At 38.2% G+C, this 21,482-nt stretch overlaps 1 protein-coding gene across 12 annotated transcripts in view; it reads left to right on the forward strand.

Moving 5' to 3' along the window:
• The window catches only part of LOC117419969 (neuron navigator 3), a 260,529-nt gene that overhangs the window by 196,444 nt on the left and 42,603 nt on the right, over nucleotides 1-21,482 (forward strand). For 11 of the 12 annotated variants that reach the window (XM_058985646.1, XM_034926203.2, XM_034926198.2 and 8 more), the window contains 4 exons: nucleotides 2,466-2,581; nucleotides 7,385-7,493; nucleotides 8,779-9,168; nucleotides 10,742-10,861. In XM_058985646.1, the coding sequence (XP_058841629.1) occupies nucleotides 2,466-2,581; nucleotides 7,385-7,493; nucleotides 8,779-9,168; nucleotides 10,742-10,861 (735 nt within the window). Of the gene's footprint in view, nucleotides 1-2,465; nucleotides 2,582-4,287; nucleotides 5,563-7,384; nucleotides 7,494-8,778; nucleotides 9,169-10,741; nucleotides 10,862-21,482 lie in introns of those variants that run through there. The other variant, XM_058985647.1, reaches the window with a different exon arrangement.

Here is a 21,482-nt window from a genome sequence, read left to right on the forward strand (position 1 = left end):
AACTTCCAAAAAAAGGCCATAGGACCTTGAATCACTGTGGTAGCATTCGGTCGGCCTTGTTAAAAAGATTTAATTTCAGGAGCCACACAAAACACACCTGTTCTGGTAATGCGCTTGCGGGAAATGTACAGTAATTCAGTGGAAAACCGCAGACATGATCCTTCAACAGCAAGCCTGGCATAGATACTGTAGGTGGTAAAGCCTGTTATGATGTATGTAGTCAAATTTGATATTCTTAAAACTGTACTGTTGGTTTCTTTAACAACCACCTAGAACAGTTTCATGCCTATAAAACTCAAACTCATAATTTAATAAATCAAAGAAGACAGCTGTTAAGTAACGAATGCTGTAGTGAACATGTAATGATTAACCAGTTTGCTGGAGGTGACTTTGGCATAAGTAGAGTTGCTAAGGTAACTTAGGCTAGAATGATGAACGATAAAGCATGTGCAGAGATGTATGGGAAAGGAGGAAATATGGTAAATAATTAACCACAGTAACCTTGCAAAAGAGAGTAGTTAGTGGTTGGTTGCACTTGAACAGAGTAACAGCTGAATAACTATTTCTATTGATAATTAGTAGGATAACAAAAGGGCAACTTTAAGATACCAGAGAAGCCTATTTACTGACATTGTTTCAAATGGTGATTGCACAAGTTGTTCAGTCAGGGAGCTTGAGATAAAATGCTGTTTCAGTTGCCGTACACAGCAGATTAAGCAAGGCTACAATATGTAATATTTAATACATTCTAGCCCTGTCGCTTGCACAAGGTCTCTGATAATCACAGTCAACCCCCCACTCCAGGAGAAACTGTTAACTCCATCTCTTAGGAAAGAGAACCCCTGCTGCTTCACAATGTAGTGTAATTTCGGTAGCAATTATACTTTTTATTCCATGACCTGCCACTCGGGCTTAGCAAAATTGCATGCCATTGATTAAGCATCATGGGCCTTGAGTGCATACTGCCTGGAGAAATGAATTGTGACATAACACTGTCTCCTGTTTGAGGAGTAAACTCTTAAAAGCTAAAAGATTCTGGGTTTTTATATTAACTATGCTATATTAACTATGCTAAGGCTTACACTGTGCAGGCTTTAACGCTGTCACTTTTATTCTGTTTTGATATTTTTATCCACAAGTTAATGGGTTATTAATCTCCCGGGGAAATGGTATCAAAGTAATTAAACTCTTATTGTGCAGGGAGAGCATCTCTATTTTCCCGTCTGAACATTTGTTGAGTCAAATTTGCCACCATATGCACACAATCAGCTGCAATGTGCATTGCATTCATTAGCTTAGTAAAAAAGTCTGCATTTAAGAAACTTAATATACAGTTTTTAAGCCGTTTTTTATGTGCCTCGTTTATCATACTGTATATATGGTTTTTATGTGGATTAACATAATGTTAAAAACAAGACTCACATGCTTTGTTTCTCCTATATTAATGATCTAACCAGTGGCACTATCTGCCTTTGTTTAGATCAGTTCACTAGTGTTATATCTGGATGCCGTGACAGGAAATGCATTTCCCAGTAAATTTGAGTGAATGGGATTTGGTTTCCACACGATTGAGGGCTGTTCTGTGTCATGAAGGGTCACATTTTCTGTAATTAAATATCTCACAAGTTTACCTTTTTTTTTTTTTTTGATTTCCGTCTTTTCATGGGAGAGGAAATTAAATCTTTGACACCTATAAATGTCTAATAAAAGAGGCTAATAAAAGAAAGTGTCAAGCTCCATATTGTGTGATATGTGTTTGTACACTACTGTAGAGTGTGTGCATTACTGACCTCAAATGAAACGTTTTGCTTAAGGGTTCAAAATATAATGTATATATAACCTCTTTATACAACAGTCTTTGTTTGTGACACATTTACTTGTATCGATATTGTTGACATTTTGAGGAAGTTCACTGCACGGTCAAATTTCCAAAGCTTCATAATAGTGCAGACTTGTCCATTTTATAGGACGTCATCCACAAAAGAAATATGAATATTTATCTTCAAATAGACAGGTGTCTGTGGACTGATCTGTAGTAGAATTCACAGAGCTATCTCCCATATAACAGCAGGTTTGGGATTTTCTGCTATAAACAAATTTGTAGATAAGAATTCTTATCTTACATATTGTAAATATCGTATTATAATTTTCTGCACTTGCAGCATTAAGCCACAGCCAGCCAAAATTAATGTGAACAAAATATAATAACTTATAAACAGAGATGTGCAGAAATGGAAATCTGCAACTTTCTCTTTAAAGAAAAGTATTTAATAAGCACAATGACTACCTGTATATGAATTCACATTGGAATCAAAGGTAAAGATTATCATCTTAAAGAAGTGATTTTAGCCACCATGTCTACATTTTCCTTTAGCTTAACCCTTAAAACTGGTGACCATTGTTAACCTCCTCCTCTGAAGGTATTGCTACAGATGTAAAGCTTTTGTTTTGTGACTCTCTTTCAGAACCTACTCTGAAAATGATTGTACCGCTGTTGGCCCTGCTGACTGCTGTGTCAGCCCCACGAAAGCAGATCAGTATTACAACAAGACTGCCAAACAGTGCCTGGAGGAGATATCTGGTAGGTAACGGCCCTTGACCCCTAGTTGGCTGGTTTTAAGGTCTGGGTAAAGGTCACACAAGAGAAATGTACAAGAGAGAGTTTTATTGGGACACTGAGTATAACCTACTACCACAGCCCACAATGCACAGCTGTTATTGGTAGACACAGGTGTGTCGTGTCAAATGTTGAAGGTTTGTGTTATTTGGGTTTGTAGCGGGCCTGTTGATTGTCATAATACACTTCATACGTCTGTGAGCTCCGTGGCTGTGGGTGACCGGAGTTCTGCGTTCTACCAGTCGTTTTCTATTAACGCTGCCATTGCAGATACACCAAGGAGACCTGTGTCTGTCTGTCTGTCTGTCTGTCTGTCTTTGTGTCTAATTGTACTTGTGTTCTCCAATTCTGTCCATATATAATTGGTACTGCTTATTTGAGAACTTTTTAAATCTTATAGTGGAATGGAATGGATTGACAATCTATAGTCAATCTGTTGGCTTATTTTGAGTTTGCACAATTAGTTTTTTTTATACAGTGTATATATAAAATTGGTTAACATGGTGGTTTCGGTACCCAGAAGTCTGATAAGTCTGTGAGACTGAGGTTTAGCTGATTGTGTTTCATCACTGTGCTCTGCGGTAGTGTCCTAATTAGCAAGTCCCCCTAGTTTTAAAGGTGTATTGTTTTTGCTTTTTATTTATGGAGTAGACCTACCCCCCCAACCTCCCTATCCTTAAGCCTGATATGATCATATATATGTTCATTTTTTGCAGTGAGTTGGTTGTATTTTACTGTTACAATAAATACATGGATGTATTTTCAACATATAAGTGTTAACCCTTGTATTCTAATACAGAGATGGAAATAAAGCTCAATTTGCATAGCGATTTGATCCAGCAGGGTTTTACAAAAAAATGTAATCAGACACACTTGAGCTTGTTATCTATACACTGCGGCTAATCCAGCTTGCAGTAAAACCTGGAATCCAGGAAACTGCTATGCAATATGACTTTTCCATCCCTGTAATGTTATATCATTATATTTAAAAACACCTGTTCCTGATCACTGAACTTACCCCTTTACCACAATTACATCAAACATCAATGGGAAGGCCTGGATTCAAAACCTCACTTGTTGGTTGTTCCTTGGCACTGGTGGTTAGTGCTGAGGACAGGGAGTTTTAAAAGCCCTACTTATAAAGCCATTCCACCAGCCACTGACTGACTGAGTTCCCAAAGTCAGAATTGGCTTTACATCCTAGAGCCCAGGTCCCACCCAACAGTAAAAAAACAAATAGAAACAAGCAGGACCTCACTGGACTATAATTAAGGTCAGACATCTTAACTTGGCTTTCCTACATAGAAGAAAAATAAATAAATACATAAAAAAAAATCTTCTTATTATGCCTGCTTGCAAACCTATCACCTCCACACTCAATTAACCTGAGCACTTATCAAAACCACCATGCTGGCTTAATAATATTGCTTTCAAGTTCATATAAATCAGTATGCACGTTTTTTTTTTTTTTAATATACTGTGTAACGTCGTGGAGAGACACAGCCTTACGTCGTGTAACATATTTCAACATATGCATAAGGGCTTTGCTTTTATCCCTTCCTGGTTTACCTTTGTAGCCTCAGCAGTCGTGACTCTGGGAGGACGTGTTGTTGTCTGTAACAAACTGGACAGCTCTTGTAATTTGCCAAGATGTTTGCTGCCATGGTAGCCAGCAGCAGCAGCAGCGGCAGCAGCCTCTGCATCAGGAGAAAGGAGACATAGATCTGTGAATGCAGGCTGAATACTAAAAATGAGGCGAATTTTGTGCTAAGCTCTGCTTCACTGGCTCATTTCAGCTCTTATTGAGCTCTGACGTGGAAGACCCATTTGCTTCACTGTGGCAGCAATTTAAAATTAGAGAGGCTCTGTGCTTTTAAACTCACTTGAACTGGAGAGAGGGAAAGATAACCTTATATTTATCTTTCCTCCCCCAACTTCAAATCCTTGGAATGGCAAAAGAAAAAGAGGAAAGAGAAAACATTTTGCAGCTTGAGGGACAGGAGCTAGCTAGTTATTGGCTAAAGTGACCATAAGTATGCTGTGGGTTGAGGATTATTCTAGTGCTGCTGGTGCTGGGGTAAAGCAGCAGCATACACAGTAAAATGAAGTCTGGATGGATATTTGATCTTTTCAATTAGATTGGATGCTATTGGTTGTGAACAATGTTGAATGGGCTGCACAGGACACCTAGGTGGAAACCCCGAAGGCTGTAGCACTGCTTTGAGCAAGCCCTTCAGCTGAAGCCTGCTTCTTTTCTGATCCATTGCTGCTAGAACAGGCTGCTGCTGTTGCTGCAGTGAAAAACATGTGAAAACAAAACAAGTGGAAATATATAACAGCTCAGAGGATGCATAAAGGCACAGAGTTATCAGTTTTCCAAGTCAGGAACCCTGCGGGGAGGGGAAAATCCAACCTCCGAAAGCAGAAATCACTGACTAACCTTACACGCCTGAGCGAGGGGGAGCACAGGGTGTACTCCTTTGATTTGGAAGAGACTGAGTCTCCAAGAGAGACCAGTCGCAATTTCCTCAAAAAGGATGGGAGACAGCGGGCAGGCTCCTTGTCCAGGACTCTCTCCAGATCCGAGCACTCCCTGTTCCACGGCAGCCCTCCTGCCCGGGCTGCAGCAGCACAGAGGGCCAGTGAAGCGGATCTGTGTGCTGTAAGCAGTGGCAGCGCAAAGCGGAGCACAAGTCTGGGATGCCAGTGGACTGAAGTAAAAGCTCCCAATAAAGTTTGTGAAGTCACGGAGGAGGAAGGCAGCGGCAGCGGAAGCAGGTCAGATGATGATCCTGCCCTGTTCTGTGGCTCTAATGTTACCGGCAGCCAGTACTGGGCAGATGAGGAAGCTGGCTGCCAGCGTGAGGGGACCGCTCACTTAGATCAGGAGGTTATACTGACAATGCTGGGGGACCTAGAGCAGGCCCTGTACACTAACATACTAAGTAAGTGCTGTTGTGTGACTTTGCTGGATGTTGCATTGGCTTGCTTTAGCTTTAATATGTCTGTGGTGAAACATGAACAATTCTCCTAATGTATACATCACGTTCTGGTCTAATAATTATACAAAGTACATTGCATATTTGTATATTGTTAGGAATGCTGCCTCCTTCTTTTTCTTCTTCTTCTTCACTAGGATAATGCAGAGCTCGCTTTTAATAATAATATGCACTTTGTCAGAAAGTACATATTAATATTAATATATATTCAGTATATTGCCATATAAATTACATTCAGTAGCTCTCCCTGTAATACTACAACTAAGAATAATAAGCATTGCTAAGTTATTTGCAGATAATGACAAGCGACATCCATCTTACTTTATATTTGTGATATTGAATTCCTCATGTTTAATTGAAGCCTAAGCATTTAACAGCAAACAATTCTTTCAGCAGCATTTTTCTTCTGGCCTTATAAAATATGATCCCGACAAACTCCAGATGTATGAAGTGAAGAGAATGCACTGCATAGTGCTGCTGGAGAGAGGAAGATTGCTTCTCCTCATTACACCAGCTGAAGACACTGTACTGTGTGCAAATGATGGCTGTTTTTTTTTTTTTTTTTGCTTACACGTTTTATTCAGTAGCGCGGTCAGCATTAGATGCACATGTCCATTTATCAACTTATTTATTTAAATGTTCTCTGTCTAAATGATTTTTTTTTTTTTAACCAAAGCATTATTTTCTGCTGTATGAAAAGTTGTATAGTGTTGAAGACATTGGTGGTTGTCATTTTTAAAGATGAAAGAACGCATTGGCATGCTTTGATATGCAGAATGTAATTACTGTACCCAGTTCCAAATTTAAAAAAGATCATAACAGCAGTTCAGTGCTTTGTAGCTTTTGTTAGTCTCTCAATACTGAATGTGATGCAGACTTGAATACAGACTGTATCAAGTCATTCCAGCTATACTTGGTCACACCAGAAATGGGTCATTCTAGTTGATCTGTAAGACTGTATTTGTAGGAGGAGAAGCATGCACAGGATGAGTTCTACTGAATGTAGACAGTCTCTTAGGACTGCATATTTTGACACAGTAAGAGATGAGATTCTTTGCATCAGCTTTATTTGTAAAGCTGCAGTAACATATCCTTTTTACACAAATCTGAAGTTATTTTCAAACCTGCTAAAGGCAAAGACTGTCATAAGCTTGTGAATGCATGGAGGGATCACCTGTACATCAAACAAGAGTTTTACTATTGGTGGAATAAGTGTATAATTTAATTGCAAGGTAGTTACCAAGGAAGAGCAGTAGTCATTGGTAATTACCAATACATTTACAATGTAATTAAATGACTAGTCATGCTCATTAATCTAAAGAGCTACCAGACATTCTTTAAAATTCCAGAGTAAAGATGCACAGTCTGTGCACCCACTGTACCTGCATGCCACACATATATGTTACATGTGCATACTATGACTGTGGTGTCATGGTTATTTTGTTTTTCATGTATCTTTTATTCAGTGGGATTAACCAATGCATCTTAGAGTTGGGTTGACAGCATGCACCAAGAAAGCAAGTCAACAACACCCCAAATGAATGTAGTGGCTGTTCTGTTTTGTTATGATTACACATTTAGTGAATCGCTGCACAGTACTGTATACTAGACTCCCCTATTCAAAGTCACTTCAAACTGCAAATGCTGTCTTATGTTTTTGGTGTTAACTTGAATTACTTGTTTGTTATACGTAAGAGTTTCCAATGTTGTTTTTTATTTTAGTTTTTTTCCTTAACTTGATCAGTTTTATCTTGGTTCTGTTTTCTAGGGGAGGACCCTGAAACGAGAAGAATGCGAACAGTGAAGAACATTGCAGATCTGAGGCAAAACTTAGAAGAGACAATGTCCAGCCTTAGAGGGACCCAGATCAGTCACAGGTACTCCAAGCAGTGTCGAAACCATAACACTGGGAGACTGTAGGGAGGAAACACAAGTGTTATCTCTTTGTTGATGTTAAACAACATGAAGTAGTCCAGGGGCTGGTATTGTGTTGTGGGACCCAACACTTACTGCATCATCAGTACCACCTCCTTAACATCATGTTTCTAAAGTAATCAATTAACTATCTCTTACTCACTGAATATAATTGAGCTGTATGACTTTGTATTAGTAAAAGTATAGATTTGGACACAGTGATATAAAAAATAGGCTGTAGGCATTGTCACTCTATTTATTTATTAACAACTAACCGGGAACATTTCATAAGACCCATCATTCTTATTTCTGTGGAAGAATTCTGAAAAGACCATTTGCAAGTTGTCGTGTTACAACCATCAAACAATGAATCAAACTGATTGTTGTAAAATTTGTCAAGCTCTTATAGCCACATATTTTCATTCCAGTCATCTTCACGTAATGTATGGATATTGATTGAGCTGCCTGTTCAGATTGCAGTGCGCTACTTTCAATTTAGCAACATCTATTTAAATAGAAACACACAGATGCTGTGTTTATATAAACCCCAGAGTTGTTCCATTTCACACCAAGAGGATTATCTTATAATAGCTATTTTATAATGTAACTCTTAGGGACATTTTTTAAATGTATGTGCAGGTGAGTAGTTAGAACTAATAGTGCAACTGTTGGCTCATTGCCTGATCATTTTGCAGGTGTATTGACTGTAATTTGTCCCAAATGCTTGTGGAGGGCACCAGTGGCTAGTAAACCATAATGGAATCTGGAGATGAACACCTGCTTGCCATTTAATGCTTGTTCAAATCCATTTCAAATATTAATGACTTAATCTGCATGAGCAGGTGGCATTTTATCTCACATTGCCGGTCACAACAGATATTTTCTGCAAAGGCATTTTACCTGTGGCAGCTGGCTGATTTGAGCTAGAACAGCACACTAATAGAATTGCAACAGTAAAATAGAAACAAAACACGGCATATGATCTGCTTTAACGAAATACAATGCAAATGTTAAACACAGTCGGTACAAAAAACAATAATTGCAAGCAGTAAAGATATCAGTTTATGTTTTAAGTTTAGTCATAGGTCTTAGAGTTTGTGCAGTCCAAAGTGAACACGAATAATAAAATATTCAGAAATCAGAAAACCAGATTAAAAACAATGCTGTTCTTCAGTTCTCTGCTTTGTGAAACCAGACTACATCATTGTGCCTCTCACGCTTGTATATCTCTGGTTTGCGCCCCGACAGCACGTTGGAAACGACATTTGACAGCACAGTGACCACGGAGGTGAACGGCAGGAGTATACCTAGCCTGACCAGCCGATCGTCACCCATGGCCTGGAGGCTGGGTCAGTCAAGTCCCAGGCTGCAGGCGGGCGACGCCCCCTCGCTGCCCAGCGGATACCCACCTCGCAGCAACAGCAGTCGCTTCATGCACACGGACCCCTCGCGCTTCATGTACACGACCCCCCTGCGGAGAGCCACGGGGGGGGCCCGGGCCGGGAACCTGACTCACATGGACCTGAGCGAGAAGGGAGGAGGGGACCTTGACGTGCCTGAGGAGGTGGATGTGACAGGTTACATGAGCGATGGGGACCTCCTCAGCAAGAACATGAGGACAGATGAAATCAGCAGTGGGTAAGTAACACCTCCCCTCTCTCTCTCTCTCTCTCTCTCTCTCTCTCTCTCTCTCTCTCTCTCTCTCTCTCTCACATACACATTCTCTCTCACATTCTCTCTCTCTCTCTCACATACACATTCTCTCTCTCACACACATTCTCTCTCTCTATCTCTCAAGCACATTCTCTCTATCTCCTCTCTCTCTCTCTCTCTCTCTCTCTCTCTCTCTCTCTCTCTGGATTACACTTCTATTAAACAGCAACATTGAAATTCCCAGTTTTTTTTTCTTTTTTTGAGGTTGTTTTGTCATTTGCATACAAAACCTGCGATTTCAAAAATAACATTTCTGTATATTAAAGCAATCAGGGTCAGGAACAGGTAATGCATGTGTTATTTTCGTGAGTTTGTACATTGAAATGTGTGAATATCAAAGAGATGGAAGAGAGACAGGAACACTGTGATTTGAAAATACCATGCTGAACCACCAAAAATTGTCTACATACTCAGCCAATCATCTTTTATTACTGTTTTAGCATTCATGGATATTTGCCATGTTTAAGCTTGTCTGAGCAAGGAGTAGTTTTTGTAATGAGATGACCACTAGAAAAGCACACTGGTAATTTCTTCACCACTGAAGCAGCAAGTTTGTTAGAGATGGAAAGTATTATTTTACCACAATGATAAAATACACTGGTGACTTTATCCAGACGTGCTGAAACTGTAATATGTGCTGAATAGGAACACTTGCACTATAGTCTCTGCTTGTCTGCATCAGTAATGACAGAGTTCAGTACAAGGCAATATCCTACTGGGAGGTGCTTTACTATAATTAAAACAAAATGAATCACAGTCCAGGGAAACTTGTCATATTTTGCTGCTGTCTAAATCTAGGGTGTTATTTGAATATAAATTTGTGTGCAATTTAATGTTCATTGTTCTCAAGCATCACAAGCCGATAGCCAACCTGCATTGAGAAGTACAGTTCTACTCATACGTAAATATACAGTGTCTCAGTGAGGTGTAAACATTTAAAATACCTATTTGACTGACTGAATCCAGACAAACTGCAATGCTCTGTTCTGAGATGCTGAAAAGAGAACATTGAGCTTCAGTGCACTAATAGTATAAAAGACAAGATGTTATTGTGTGTACTCTGTCTGGCCCTTCTCTCCCAGTTATAAATGATTGTGGAGCTTAATCAAAGAAGTCTGTTTCACTATAATAATCCCTGGACTTTTGCAATAGTAGCACGATGCTTGTGTAGTTTGTTTATTGTGCAAACAGTATGTTTCACCTGTATGGGTTATTGTTTCAGTGAAAATATTAGATTTTTAATTTGTTTTGCAAAAAACAACAACAATAACACAAATCTATTTCTGTAAACATATTAATTGCTAATTAATAGATGTCTGTTAACCCCTTCAGTCACACATTTAATTAAACAGTTTGTGTGAACCCTAGGGAGTTTGAGAAGTTGCCCTGCCATCATTTTGACAAAACAAAACATATATGCATTATAAAATAGATACATAGGTAGGAAACTTAACAACATGGTATAATTACTAAATACTAAATTATGCTTCCTTTTCAGATATCTGACTGATGGAGGGCTCAATGTGTACTCCCGCAATATGAACCTCATCCCAGACCTGGCCTCCTCACGCGATGTGATCCAGAGGGGGGTGAATGAGGTGATGGGGGACACAGACAGGTACAGGAAGCCACAGTCTTATACAGTATCAACCGCTCCCTTGGCCTGAATCACAACTGGCAGTGATTGTCACCTTAGCAACAGACATTAAATGAGCATGATGTCACATCCAGAGCAAGGTTAATGCATACTGGCAGGGTGGTGTGTAGAGGAGCGTGAATAAAGAGAAAAATAAATAACATGCAATAATGACCAGTAATATCAAACCAAGAAGGGGTAAACCCTTCAAATGACTGAAAAAACATTTGCAATTAATAAGGTAACATCATTTTATGAATAAATGTACCGCATTCATCTTCAGTGCTGTCAGAAAGGCAAAAAAACCCCAACCAAATACCCTTCGTTGCTATTTTAAATCGCTCGTTTTTATTATGAAAACCATTTTCTTCATAACATGTTCACAGAACTATTGACAGAATGGTACATCTTTGTTGTTCAGAGATAAGTGCTGAGGTTCTTCTGGGGTTCTTCGAGGAATCTCCAAAGCATTCAAGTGAGAAATGCATCAGAGAAAACTGTAGGACCTTGCCATTTTAATTCCTTGCCTCGGTGACTAAATTCAAATCCCAATTCCTCTTTGAAATGCAAAGTCAAATGCATGACATGCAGTCCAAAAAAGGACAAATTGCATGCTTAACAATAGTGAAGCAAAAATTGCAGACAGGCAGACCATGCATTATTCATTCATCTCATTTCAGTCTATTCTTATCTGAAATAAAGGGACATGGTATCCAATTAAGGCCAAATGTTAAAGTTTTTAAAACAATTGAATTAGTAGGTTTTACAGAGATTTATCCTTGTGTGAATAGTCCCTGTCTGCATTTACTGCAAACTGATGTAATTTCCATAGTTTCAAATCATACATGATTCTTTATTAAGTGCTGTGACCTTGAATTAATTTAAATATAAATATAAATAGAGGTGGGTCTTACTTGACCTTAAGTTTTCTGCAGGTAAAACTACCTTTGCTTTTTAGAATGCAATTAAAACTGGACCATCAACAAGGTTTGCTTTCTGCAACTGTAAAAGGATTGCATAGATCGTATAGATTGCATAGATGAAGTTCATATTTGCTTTGCAAATGAACATTGCCATATTTCATGGCTGCCTTTAAAAGCTCAGTTTTGACTGTAATGCTGTGTTTAAGATATAAATTATACCGTATACAGTAAGCAGCGGATGTCAGATTTAATGGCGGGAGGCAGTAGACATTAATATGTTGGTGTCAAGAGATTAAGTCACAGGGTAATGCTGGCCAATTTAGAACGTGCATCTGCATAAGTGTTTTTATTTTAAGTTTATTTTAGGGTTACAGTCCAGTCTACATTGCTTGCATCCAGCACAACCAATTTCAAATTTGGTGGTCGATATTGCCATATATTAATCTGTTAGTGTATCGGAAGTACTTCTATTTTTGATGTTATGTTTCTAGTTCATAACATTATTAACCCATGTTTTACCCAGTTTGCTGGGCACTACATATAGATGCATATCAAGTGAGCTTCAGATGATTTGTTAAATAGTTCATAGTTTGTTTGATGGTTACAAACATTTGAACAGCCTGGAGTATAAATCAATGAAACTTGGCATTGATGAACATTGTTGTGTCATATGCTTTACTTGTATTATTTTTTTGGCTCAGTGGATTGGCAATTCTACCTTACACTGGGAAATTCAATTGAGATTTCTATAGAACGTAGTACCTATACTGTAAACGTGCTTTATCAGCAGTGGTGAGCAAAAATACCTGTAGGTAAAAGGCTGTAGAATGTGTGCATTCTATTGTTCTGGTCTAGCAGAGCTTGTCTGAAGAGCTTAATTCTGCTTTCTCTGAGTGTATGATCAAATGCTCAAACCACCACCCTACTCTGATTTGCTATCAGTGGATAGCTCTAAATAGATTGCGTTTGAATTGATTTTCTTAAGGTTAGCATGATGTGTTTTCTTTTTACATCATGAACATTGTATTAAATACATTTTCTCATTATTCTTTGCACATAATGCAACTGGCACCAAATCTCACACACCCTTACAAAGCCCATCTTGGTATTTTTGCTAAAGGTCTCCTATTAAACTGTCTAGTAAATGCTGCGTCATTGTGGGGGGTAAGACAGCAAAGGTGGCGCTCAGGTCTCAAGCTGACTGGAGAATCTTGATCTCGTAAATTAAAGCTAATTATGTACTCGAAATCTTACTACAATGACTCATCTTGTCTCACTGCTTAAACGCAGGTGTTTATCATTGATACAGAGGACCTTATACACTACAAGAAAATCTTGTAGTCACAATCCTGAAGAGATGGGGAACGCTCAGGGTTTTTTTTCTGTCTGTGTACGTCATTATTGAAGCTGTGGACTCTTTTTCAAACACTTTTGTGGTACTCTGAACGTTAAAAAAAAAGCCCAAATAGTTTTTTTTAGCATGACATTTTTGAGAGGGTCTGGATTCATTTTGGTTTTGAAGCAAATATAGTCCAAGGCTACAACCATTGCATGTTAAATACTGTGTTATTCTGAAAATATTGAAAAAGATACCCTGCTAAATCCTGGATACTAATCCTATGACTGCTTGTTCGGGGAAGCTCTTGGGGTGTGATATTATGTAACATTTAGCATCAGGGTAATATTAAATAAGGCAATGTTTATTTAGCTTTTTGGTTTCCCTGACCAATAATACTTCTCGACTAGATGGCGTATGCTATACATGCGGTGTAGTAAATGACACATAAAAACACAAAAATGAAAGCTCATTTAAAATAAACATGCTGCAGAGAGCTTTTATCTTTCATGGCTGCTTCTGTCTGGCTCCTCCCTTGGCAATCGGTAAAGGCAATTTTATCTGTATCAGTTGAGCTAAATTTATCTGGGAGTTAAAATGTGCCACCTGACAGAATCAGGACCAGAGAGCCAGAGAGCTCAAATAAAATATATTAGGTATACTTATTGGCCAGAGCCCTCTTTACATGCCCTGTCTTCAAGCCAGGTGGGCGGATGGGATATTAAAGTGAGCCAACATGTCACTGAAAATGATTAATCCAAATATTTAATATGGTGACATTACCAGACCCACTGACTTCCCTAGATAGCAACTCTATTGGGAATCCCAGCTGTAATACAAGGGAATGAAGAGTGAACTGTAAAACAAGCAGCAACAACAAGAATACCGTACTGCTAGCTGTATAGGGTGGAGTAGAACGCAGAGAAAGTCAAGTCTTCCAGTTTTACTTCTGAATTCATGATTGAGGGTCAGGGATGGACCAAGCTTTCCATGTTGCTTAATGTACATGTGCAAAAGATACTTTACAATCAGTTAATTAAATGCAAGATGAAAAAAATAAATGCTGGACAATAATTTAAATGATATTTTATCAGTACATTTACACAGTAACACTTTTTTTTTTTTTTTTAAACTTGTTTTACCCAATATAACAATATAGTGTACATATGTGGATTAACACATGAATTTAAAAATACAGCTGCGCATTTCCCGCTGGAAAAATGAATTAATAAAAGCCCCCCCCCCCCCCCCCCTTTAGAAGCCGCTTGAGCATCCTTTTTGTAGGGGATCAAATACATTTCCTGTTAACTGTCCTCAAAGAAAAAGCTCCTGTGGCCAGTGTAGAGGGACAGAGAGAGGAGGAGGGGGGTGGGTGGGGGGTGGGGTGGTCTATCTCATTTAGTCAAGGTCATTAAACTGAAGGTTTCCTGCCCGCAGCTGATAAACGCCAAACTGTCATCACTGTAGAGGCAGGAAGCTGAGTTTCCTTTGGAAGTCATATTTCTGGACAAGTAACTGTTTAAGAACTGTAACACAGGCTGTCAAGGTATGGCAATACACAATGCATTCTTAGGTTTGTTTTTTGACATTGAAAATAACCATATACAATGGCCAATTAATCTTGGATAATTCAGGGACTTTCTTTACTGTGACACATTCATAAATGCATAATGATTCAATTAGCGATATACTGTACAGGGCTCCACGTGACAAATACAATCAGGAGATTGACAGGCCTTTTATGATGCATTGTTATATGGTACGGTAACAGCTGTGGAAAGGAGTTACCAGCTAAAAAAAAAAACAAAGTCTGTCTTAACAAGGGCAGCAGTGTGGAGTAGTGGTTAGGGCTCTGGACTCTTGACCGGAGGGTCGTTGGTTCAATCCCAGGTGGGGGACACTGCTGCTGTACCCTTGAGCAAGGTACTTTACCTAGATTGCTCCAGTAAAAACCCAACTGTGTAAATGGGTAATTGTATGTAAAAATAATGTGATATCTTGTAACAATTGTAAATCGCCCTGGATAAGGGCCTCTGCTAATAAATAAATAATAATAATAATAACAAACCTGAAGGACTCTGTAACCCAGAGAGCTCAAAAACAAACTATGTTTCAGACTTCCTACATAAACTAGCCCTTGCCAGCCTTTGTGAAGGAAGAAAAGACGAATGCATAAGGTCTGTAGGAGGAAAAAAAGGAGGTGATGGATGTTGCTAACCAAGAAAATAGACCATAATGCAGACTTTACATTTATTGTGTCCAACCATTGCATCCTCCTTTCATTAAAACGAAATGAAACAAGACAAAAAAGGATAATCATTTTCATTAGCTAATAGAGCGAATCTTGTATGCACGTGCAGTGTACTAGTTCTAATAGCTTGAAAGCACTCCAGACCCCCACACTGTAGGGGGCGGCTGAGAAACACAAGGAGCTTTCAGGACCCCCTTGACCTTCATCAATAATCCATGTCCAGAGTTTAGAACCAAGGTTGTTGTACCGGTTGCATTCAATGGAAAAGACAGTAATTGTTTGTGACAGACATGCATATCAAGGTTTTTGAACCTTCCAGATCTTTTAAGCATGGATTATGGAATTACACAAGGAAACCAAAAATGCCATGAAATCAGAAAGCTTCTCCAAAAAATAAATGTAAAATGGCAATTTTACAACATTATAATTTAATCTGGCCCTTGAATTTTAAACTTAAGGGCATCAGCTGTTAGGTAGGGCTGTTCAAATTCTACATCATCAGTGAGAGTAACCCTAAGGAAATTAAACTGAGAAATATTATACATAAAACTATCTAATGATTTCCATTTTTTTCAAATTAATGATTATTCTGTCAGCCTCATTAGGTACCGTGATGCCAGCATAAATCATTGAAAAAAAAGAATTGCTGATTGTTTGATTAGTTATTTGTTCCATGTAGCAGTTTAACTTTAGGTGGCTAGGTTCGACTGCTGATTATTACTGTAATGTTTAATGTGTCTTTTTTGCTTTATGTGGTCAAACTGCAACATTTACTTGATCTGTGTTTCAGCTGTGGTAATGCTAAAATAATCTTGTAAAATTCAATGACACACATGTTCACTATGTCTTCCTCAATGTATTCAGTGTTGAAATGTGTTTTGACTGATAAAATAATAAGTGTATAAAAAATTGAATAATCATGCGGCAGAGACTGGATACCGAGGGAACATTTACACATGGCCACCATTGGTAAACAAGCCAAAGGAAAGTGCTTACACTGACCAAGTCTTATTATTCCTGAATCTCCAGTAACATGACCTTGATGTGATGTGTTGGAACTGAACCATGACATACAAGATGCATCTAATTCAATTGTGATGCGTCTTTCATCCCGGGCGGTATTATGACGGCACCTAACTCCAAAACTGTCCCAAACCTTGTCCTGCATGAAGAAATAAGCCACATAAAGGCACTGTTGCGCACTGCAGACAAGGAGTAACTGAAGAATCAATATCTGGGTCTACATATTTTACAGCTATTGCCGTGGTATCTAAAGAGATGGTCAGCCTTGTTAATTGAGTATAAATAATCCTGTTAGGCTGGAGAAGTCCATAAATGACCTGCTAATCACTTTGTAAATGATTAAAGCTCAGAGCTCCACGACTGACCGTCTCCATAATTTAATACAGTGCATGCATCATTTCTAATGGATTCTCAATCATGAGAAAATAATAATACAAAAATATTAGCAGTTCATTTAGTATTCTAGCAGGTATTATAAAATAGTCCAACCTTGACTTGTGTCATTTATCTTGTTCTTAGAAATATATTAGCTTTGATTGTCATTCAAAGTATGGTACCTTTAGATCTAACAGAGTAGCCAACACTTTGGTGCTCTCCTAACGAACCTTAGTACTCCACAAAGAGTCCACGTGTCTGCGCCCCAGTCAGTGTTTTGTATTGTGTTTAGATAAAATCAATACATATTATTATATTTGATTTAAAGGTTTCCGCTCAGATCTAAGCCTCATTAAATCAAACACAGACTGCCTTTAAACATTTGGATAAAAATAGTATAGAGGCCGAGGATGTTTAAATATTTCATTTTGCTAGATTATTTATGACTGCAGAGGAAGGGCATTGTAACACTGCTTGCAGAAAGATATATATATATATATATATATATATATATATATATATATATATATATATATATATATATATACATTTCAAATATAAATCCCACACAGACATTATTTTTTATAAAACAATACAGAAAAAATATATACTCAGTACAGTGTCCCTTTTAAATGATGAAGTCCGAAAGGCATGCACTGGACTGTTTCAGATCTCTGACATAAGTAATTGCAAGATGTCATTAACCCTTTGATGTCAATGAATTGCTAAAACAAACTAAATAACGTTGGAGTCTGGGCAAGCCAGAAAAAAAACTCCACAGTACTGAGTGAGAGGTCTGCAAATATCACATACAGCACTGAGAATCCTATGAACTGTTGACTTGAATTAAATGCAGTTTGTTCAATGTTATTGTTTTACAAGACTATTATCATATCAAGCAGCTGCTGCATCTGGATGAATGAGTTATTAAATACTTTTGTTGATCTCTTTCTTGTTAAAATGAGAATTACTTATCTGGATCTTTATCCCCCATATGGTTTGAAAACACATAGATATGTGGTATTTATTTAAGAGCATAATGCACAGGAGGAGATAAGGGTGCATTACATACAGTAATTGTAAAGAGATTGCCTCGAGCCAAGGCATCTGAAATACAGCTGAGATATTTTTTAATCAAATATATTTATTCTTGTGGTGGCGCCAGCGGTGGAACCACAGACCTGGTGGACTAAAGCCTGCAAACTGCTCAGCTCAAGTAATCGACTCCTCTAAATGAAAAGAGACCACTGGTAAAGATCACTCGCTACCTATTTCACAACATTAGGATTGTTTATTACATAACAAATAATGCAATCTTAAACAAATTCCTCTGACCGGCTGCTTCTCTGTAAACTTCGATTACAGTTTTAAGGCTGAAGTTGAAACTTTGCAGAGGTTTTCCCTTTAAATCGTGGGGAGGTGGACGGATGGACGGACGAGGGGGACGACAACAGGGACAGGGACAAAGTTGGCCCTTCCACTCCTGGACTTTGTTCCAACCTTGCTCTAAATTGTTTAATTCAATCAATTAAACCTCCATCCAGACCCTGACGTTTTTAATACTCTGATTTTACGTTTTAATCCTTGAGTGAAATGGCCCTCCCTTCTTTAAAGTACAAACATAACAGCGTAAATATAATATTAACCTAGCTGATCTTAAACAGAAAGTGATTTTACTTACCATAGCCACATCAGTGATTTATATAAGAACATAAGAAGATAAGAAAAGTTGGGAAATGTCCCTTGTTAGCATACCATTCTCCACTAATGGGGGGAACTTGTTTAAAAGCACAATAGTGCTGCAGCATTAACTATGTTTTGATAAATGGTGTTCACAAAGTGTCTAAATATTTATAAATACATACTAGTACTTCAGTGTACTTGAATACTAATTGACTGACAATGCAATAGAATTTCATCTCCCATTAACAATGAGTAGGATAGCCGTAAATCAATGGAGTGAACAACGTTCTCGAGTACAATATACTGTGTACCAGTTGGGATGACCTTCATGGATCAATCAGAAAAAGAAAAAGAAAGTATTTTTTATTTCTTAGTTCACTTGAATGCAGGTGGAGTGCGTTGATTGGCTTTTTGTGACAGCAGCACTTTTTTCAGCTCAGTGACTCGTGGGCAGCCGATGTGGAGATGTGGTGAGGTGGTTCTGCTTTCCTCCACTGAGGAGGAGCACTCTGGTGGGTTCACAGCAGTGCAGGTGGGCTGTCTCGCTCTAGAGCTTCTTCACTTGGCTGTGAAAATAAAACAGACCAAAAACACTCAAATAAAACTGAGAACACATAGATCAGCCTGAGGGGTGAGTTCATTTTTATTGAAAAAAAACTGTCAGAATTCTGTTAGATTCTGTTGTTGTGGTGTTCTGGTGGATGGCATGTGGTAATTCAAGATGGTTAAAAAAGTCTTTATTCCTTAAATTATTTTTAGTGTGTTATGTGTAAATGGAAGTGTCATTTAAGAGATTGTATGAGGGTTTTTTTTGGCTAGGCATGATGTGTGATAAATTAGGGTGCAGTGTGGTGTTTTACATATCGTGCAGTAACTGACATTGGCGGTTGATAATTGCATTTACAGGGAAAATGTCAGCATGTGGTCTAGATTTTTCATTTCTTAAAATTGCTTGAAATGAACTGCTTTTGTCAGTCCTGGAAGTGATTTGCAGAATGTGAAAGCAAACATTAATGGTCTGCTGAAAAAAGTATTGCTTTAAAACTGACATAGAATTGCAAGCTATGGGGTTTAATTTAGGATTCTCAGAGCACTGATATATTTAAAGGACTGATGTCAGCATGGTTGATTGCATACAGCTGTTACCATTATTTATTGGTCTTCAGCTTGGTATTTAGTGGTGTTCAAAGAGCAACATATGTGTGTGTGTGTGTGTGTGTGTGTGAGATTTTGGAAATATGTTTTAATGTGCTCATGTGGTAGAGGTTGAGCCCTGTTCTTTTCTATGATATTTTCAGGGCCTTTTTCACCTTTTGATGATTGTCCATTTGACTTTGGTTTTTCAGAATGCAGTAATTGTTTGACATTACATATCTCTAAAAGTGCTTAGTACTGTATAATCAATAACAGGGCTACTTGACATTTACCAAAACAGCGAATTAGTCTTCCATGCTACTGACCAATAACTATCAGTTTCAATCATATTTATGAGACATGGACTAGGCGTATTTGGATTTTCACAGATAAAGATAAAGGATTTTCCTCAGATAATAATCTCCCTAAAGAAAATTGTACATTTTTGGTATTTAATTCAGCATATTTTATCCATTTATTTCCTCTTTTATTTTGCAGTTCAGTGATAATCATGGTTTTAATGTGTCATATTTTCACTTTGTTTCTGGTAAACTACTAATTCCCTGTACAAAAGCGAAATGATTATATGTACAGGGTAATATGAAATAAAAACAAATATAGTATGAGAATGTTTTTCAGAGCTGGTTCTGAGTAACTGCAGCATTCCCGCTGCCCTCGGAGGAAGGCCAGAGCCTGACAGATGAAGCATAGCACTGTCTGAGTAATAAGAGGGTGGGGGAAGCATCACAGTGTTATGTGTTTGTGCAGCAGTGGCTGGCTGCAGGTAATTGATGACTGCAAAACCCTTCCCCAGTTAACTGCAGCTGTGATTCCTTACACTGCGCCTGGAGCTCTCACTCTTTGATGCAGTTGTTGATTTTCATACAACGTGCCATTTAAAGGCAAGCTGTATAGAAAGGAGGGAAAAGTGTAATAATGTCCGAGACCATAAATAGTATGTTTATTCCGGACATTACAGATTGATTTCGGCAGCTGCCAGTGTCTCGGGATGTGAAGTTAATAAAATATTTAGTGAATTCAGTGGTGCGTCTTGAGCTTTTCATTCTTTGGTACAGTAGAAATCATGCTGACACTTGACAGCTTCATTTAGCTTTAAGGCGTCAATGGTGCTGTGTCTGCTAGCGTGTTTATTTTGCCTTGACTATCTAGACAGACAAACTGGTTGAAAGTCAACATTTTGGCTGTGTCCATCACCACCTTGAATGTGGTATATTTTGATTATTTACACCAGGCCCGGCAGCTGAGTGTGCACCCAGGGGTGTTTAACTTTACTTTTATTAATGATGTGTCATACATTTTGTTTTGTCTCAATCTGGGATCTAAACTGGGGGGCACTAGATCTAAACGGTCCCTGATTTCCACCATGCCAATAATAATCAAAAGAATCTTAATCTTCCACATGTCAGGTAATCTGTGTCTGAGGCAAACAAAAAGAGGGACATCCAAAAAATCTCTTCAGATAACCTGAATTCATGTTTGTTACAGAAAAACTGTACCTTGTGTCTTGGTTTATCTGAGGCAGGTGTATGTGTGCAGTGCTGCTCCATACGTTTCATTTGTATAACCCTGGAAAGCATACTGAAGCACTGTAATCTGTTCTAAATGAATCAGTTTTAATCAGAAAAAAATGACTTGTGAGTCTCTTTGTTTATGGATTAGATCAGGGAAAAAGGCAACTGCTGTGAATTTCCAGTTTTAGTTCAGTTTAACAAGACCAATAAACACATTTTGTATTTAAATTGAATTTGCCCAGTCCCAATTGGTTACGCAGCTCTAACTGTGACCAAAAAGAATGTTGAAAACAAGAGAGGCACAATACTAATCTCATTAGTCATGGGTATTAAAGTGTTTAAATTA

Source organism: Acipenser ruthenus, chromosome 14 (assembly GCF_902713425.1).
Source record: "Acipenser ruthenus chromosome 14, fAciRut3.2 maternal haplotype, whole genome shotgun sequence".
NCBI classification, from domain to species: Eukaryota; Metazoa; Chordata; class Actinopteri; order Acipenseriformes; family Acipenseridae; genus Acipenser; species Acipenser ruthenus.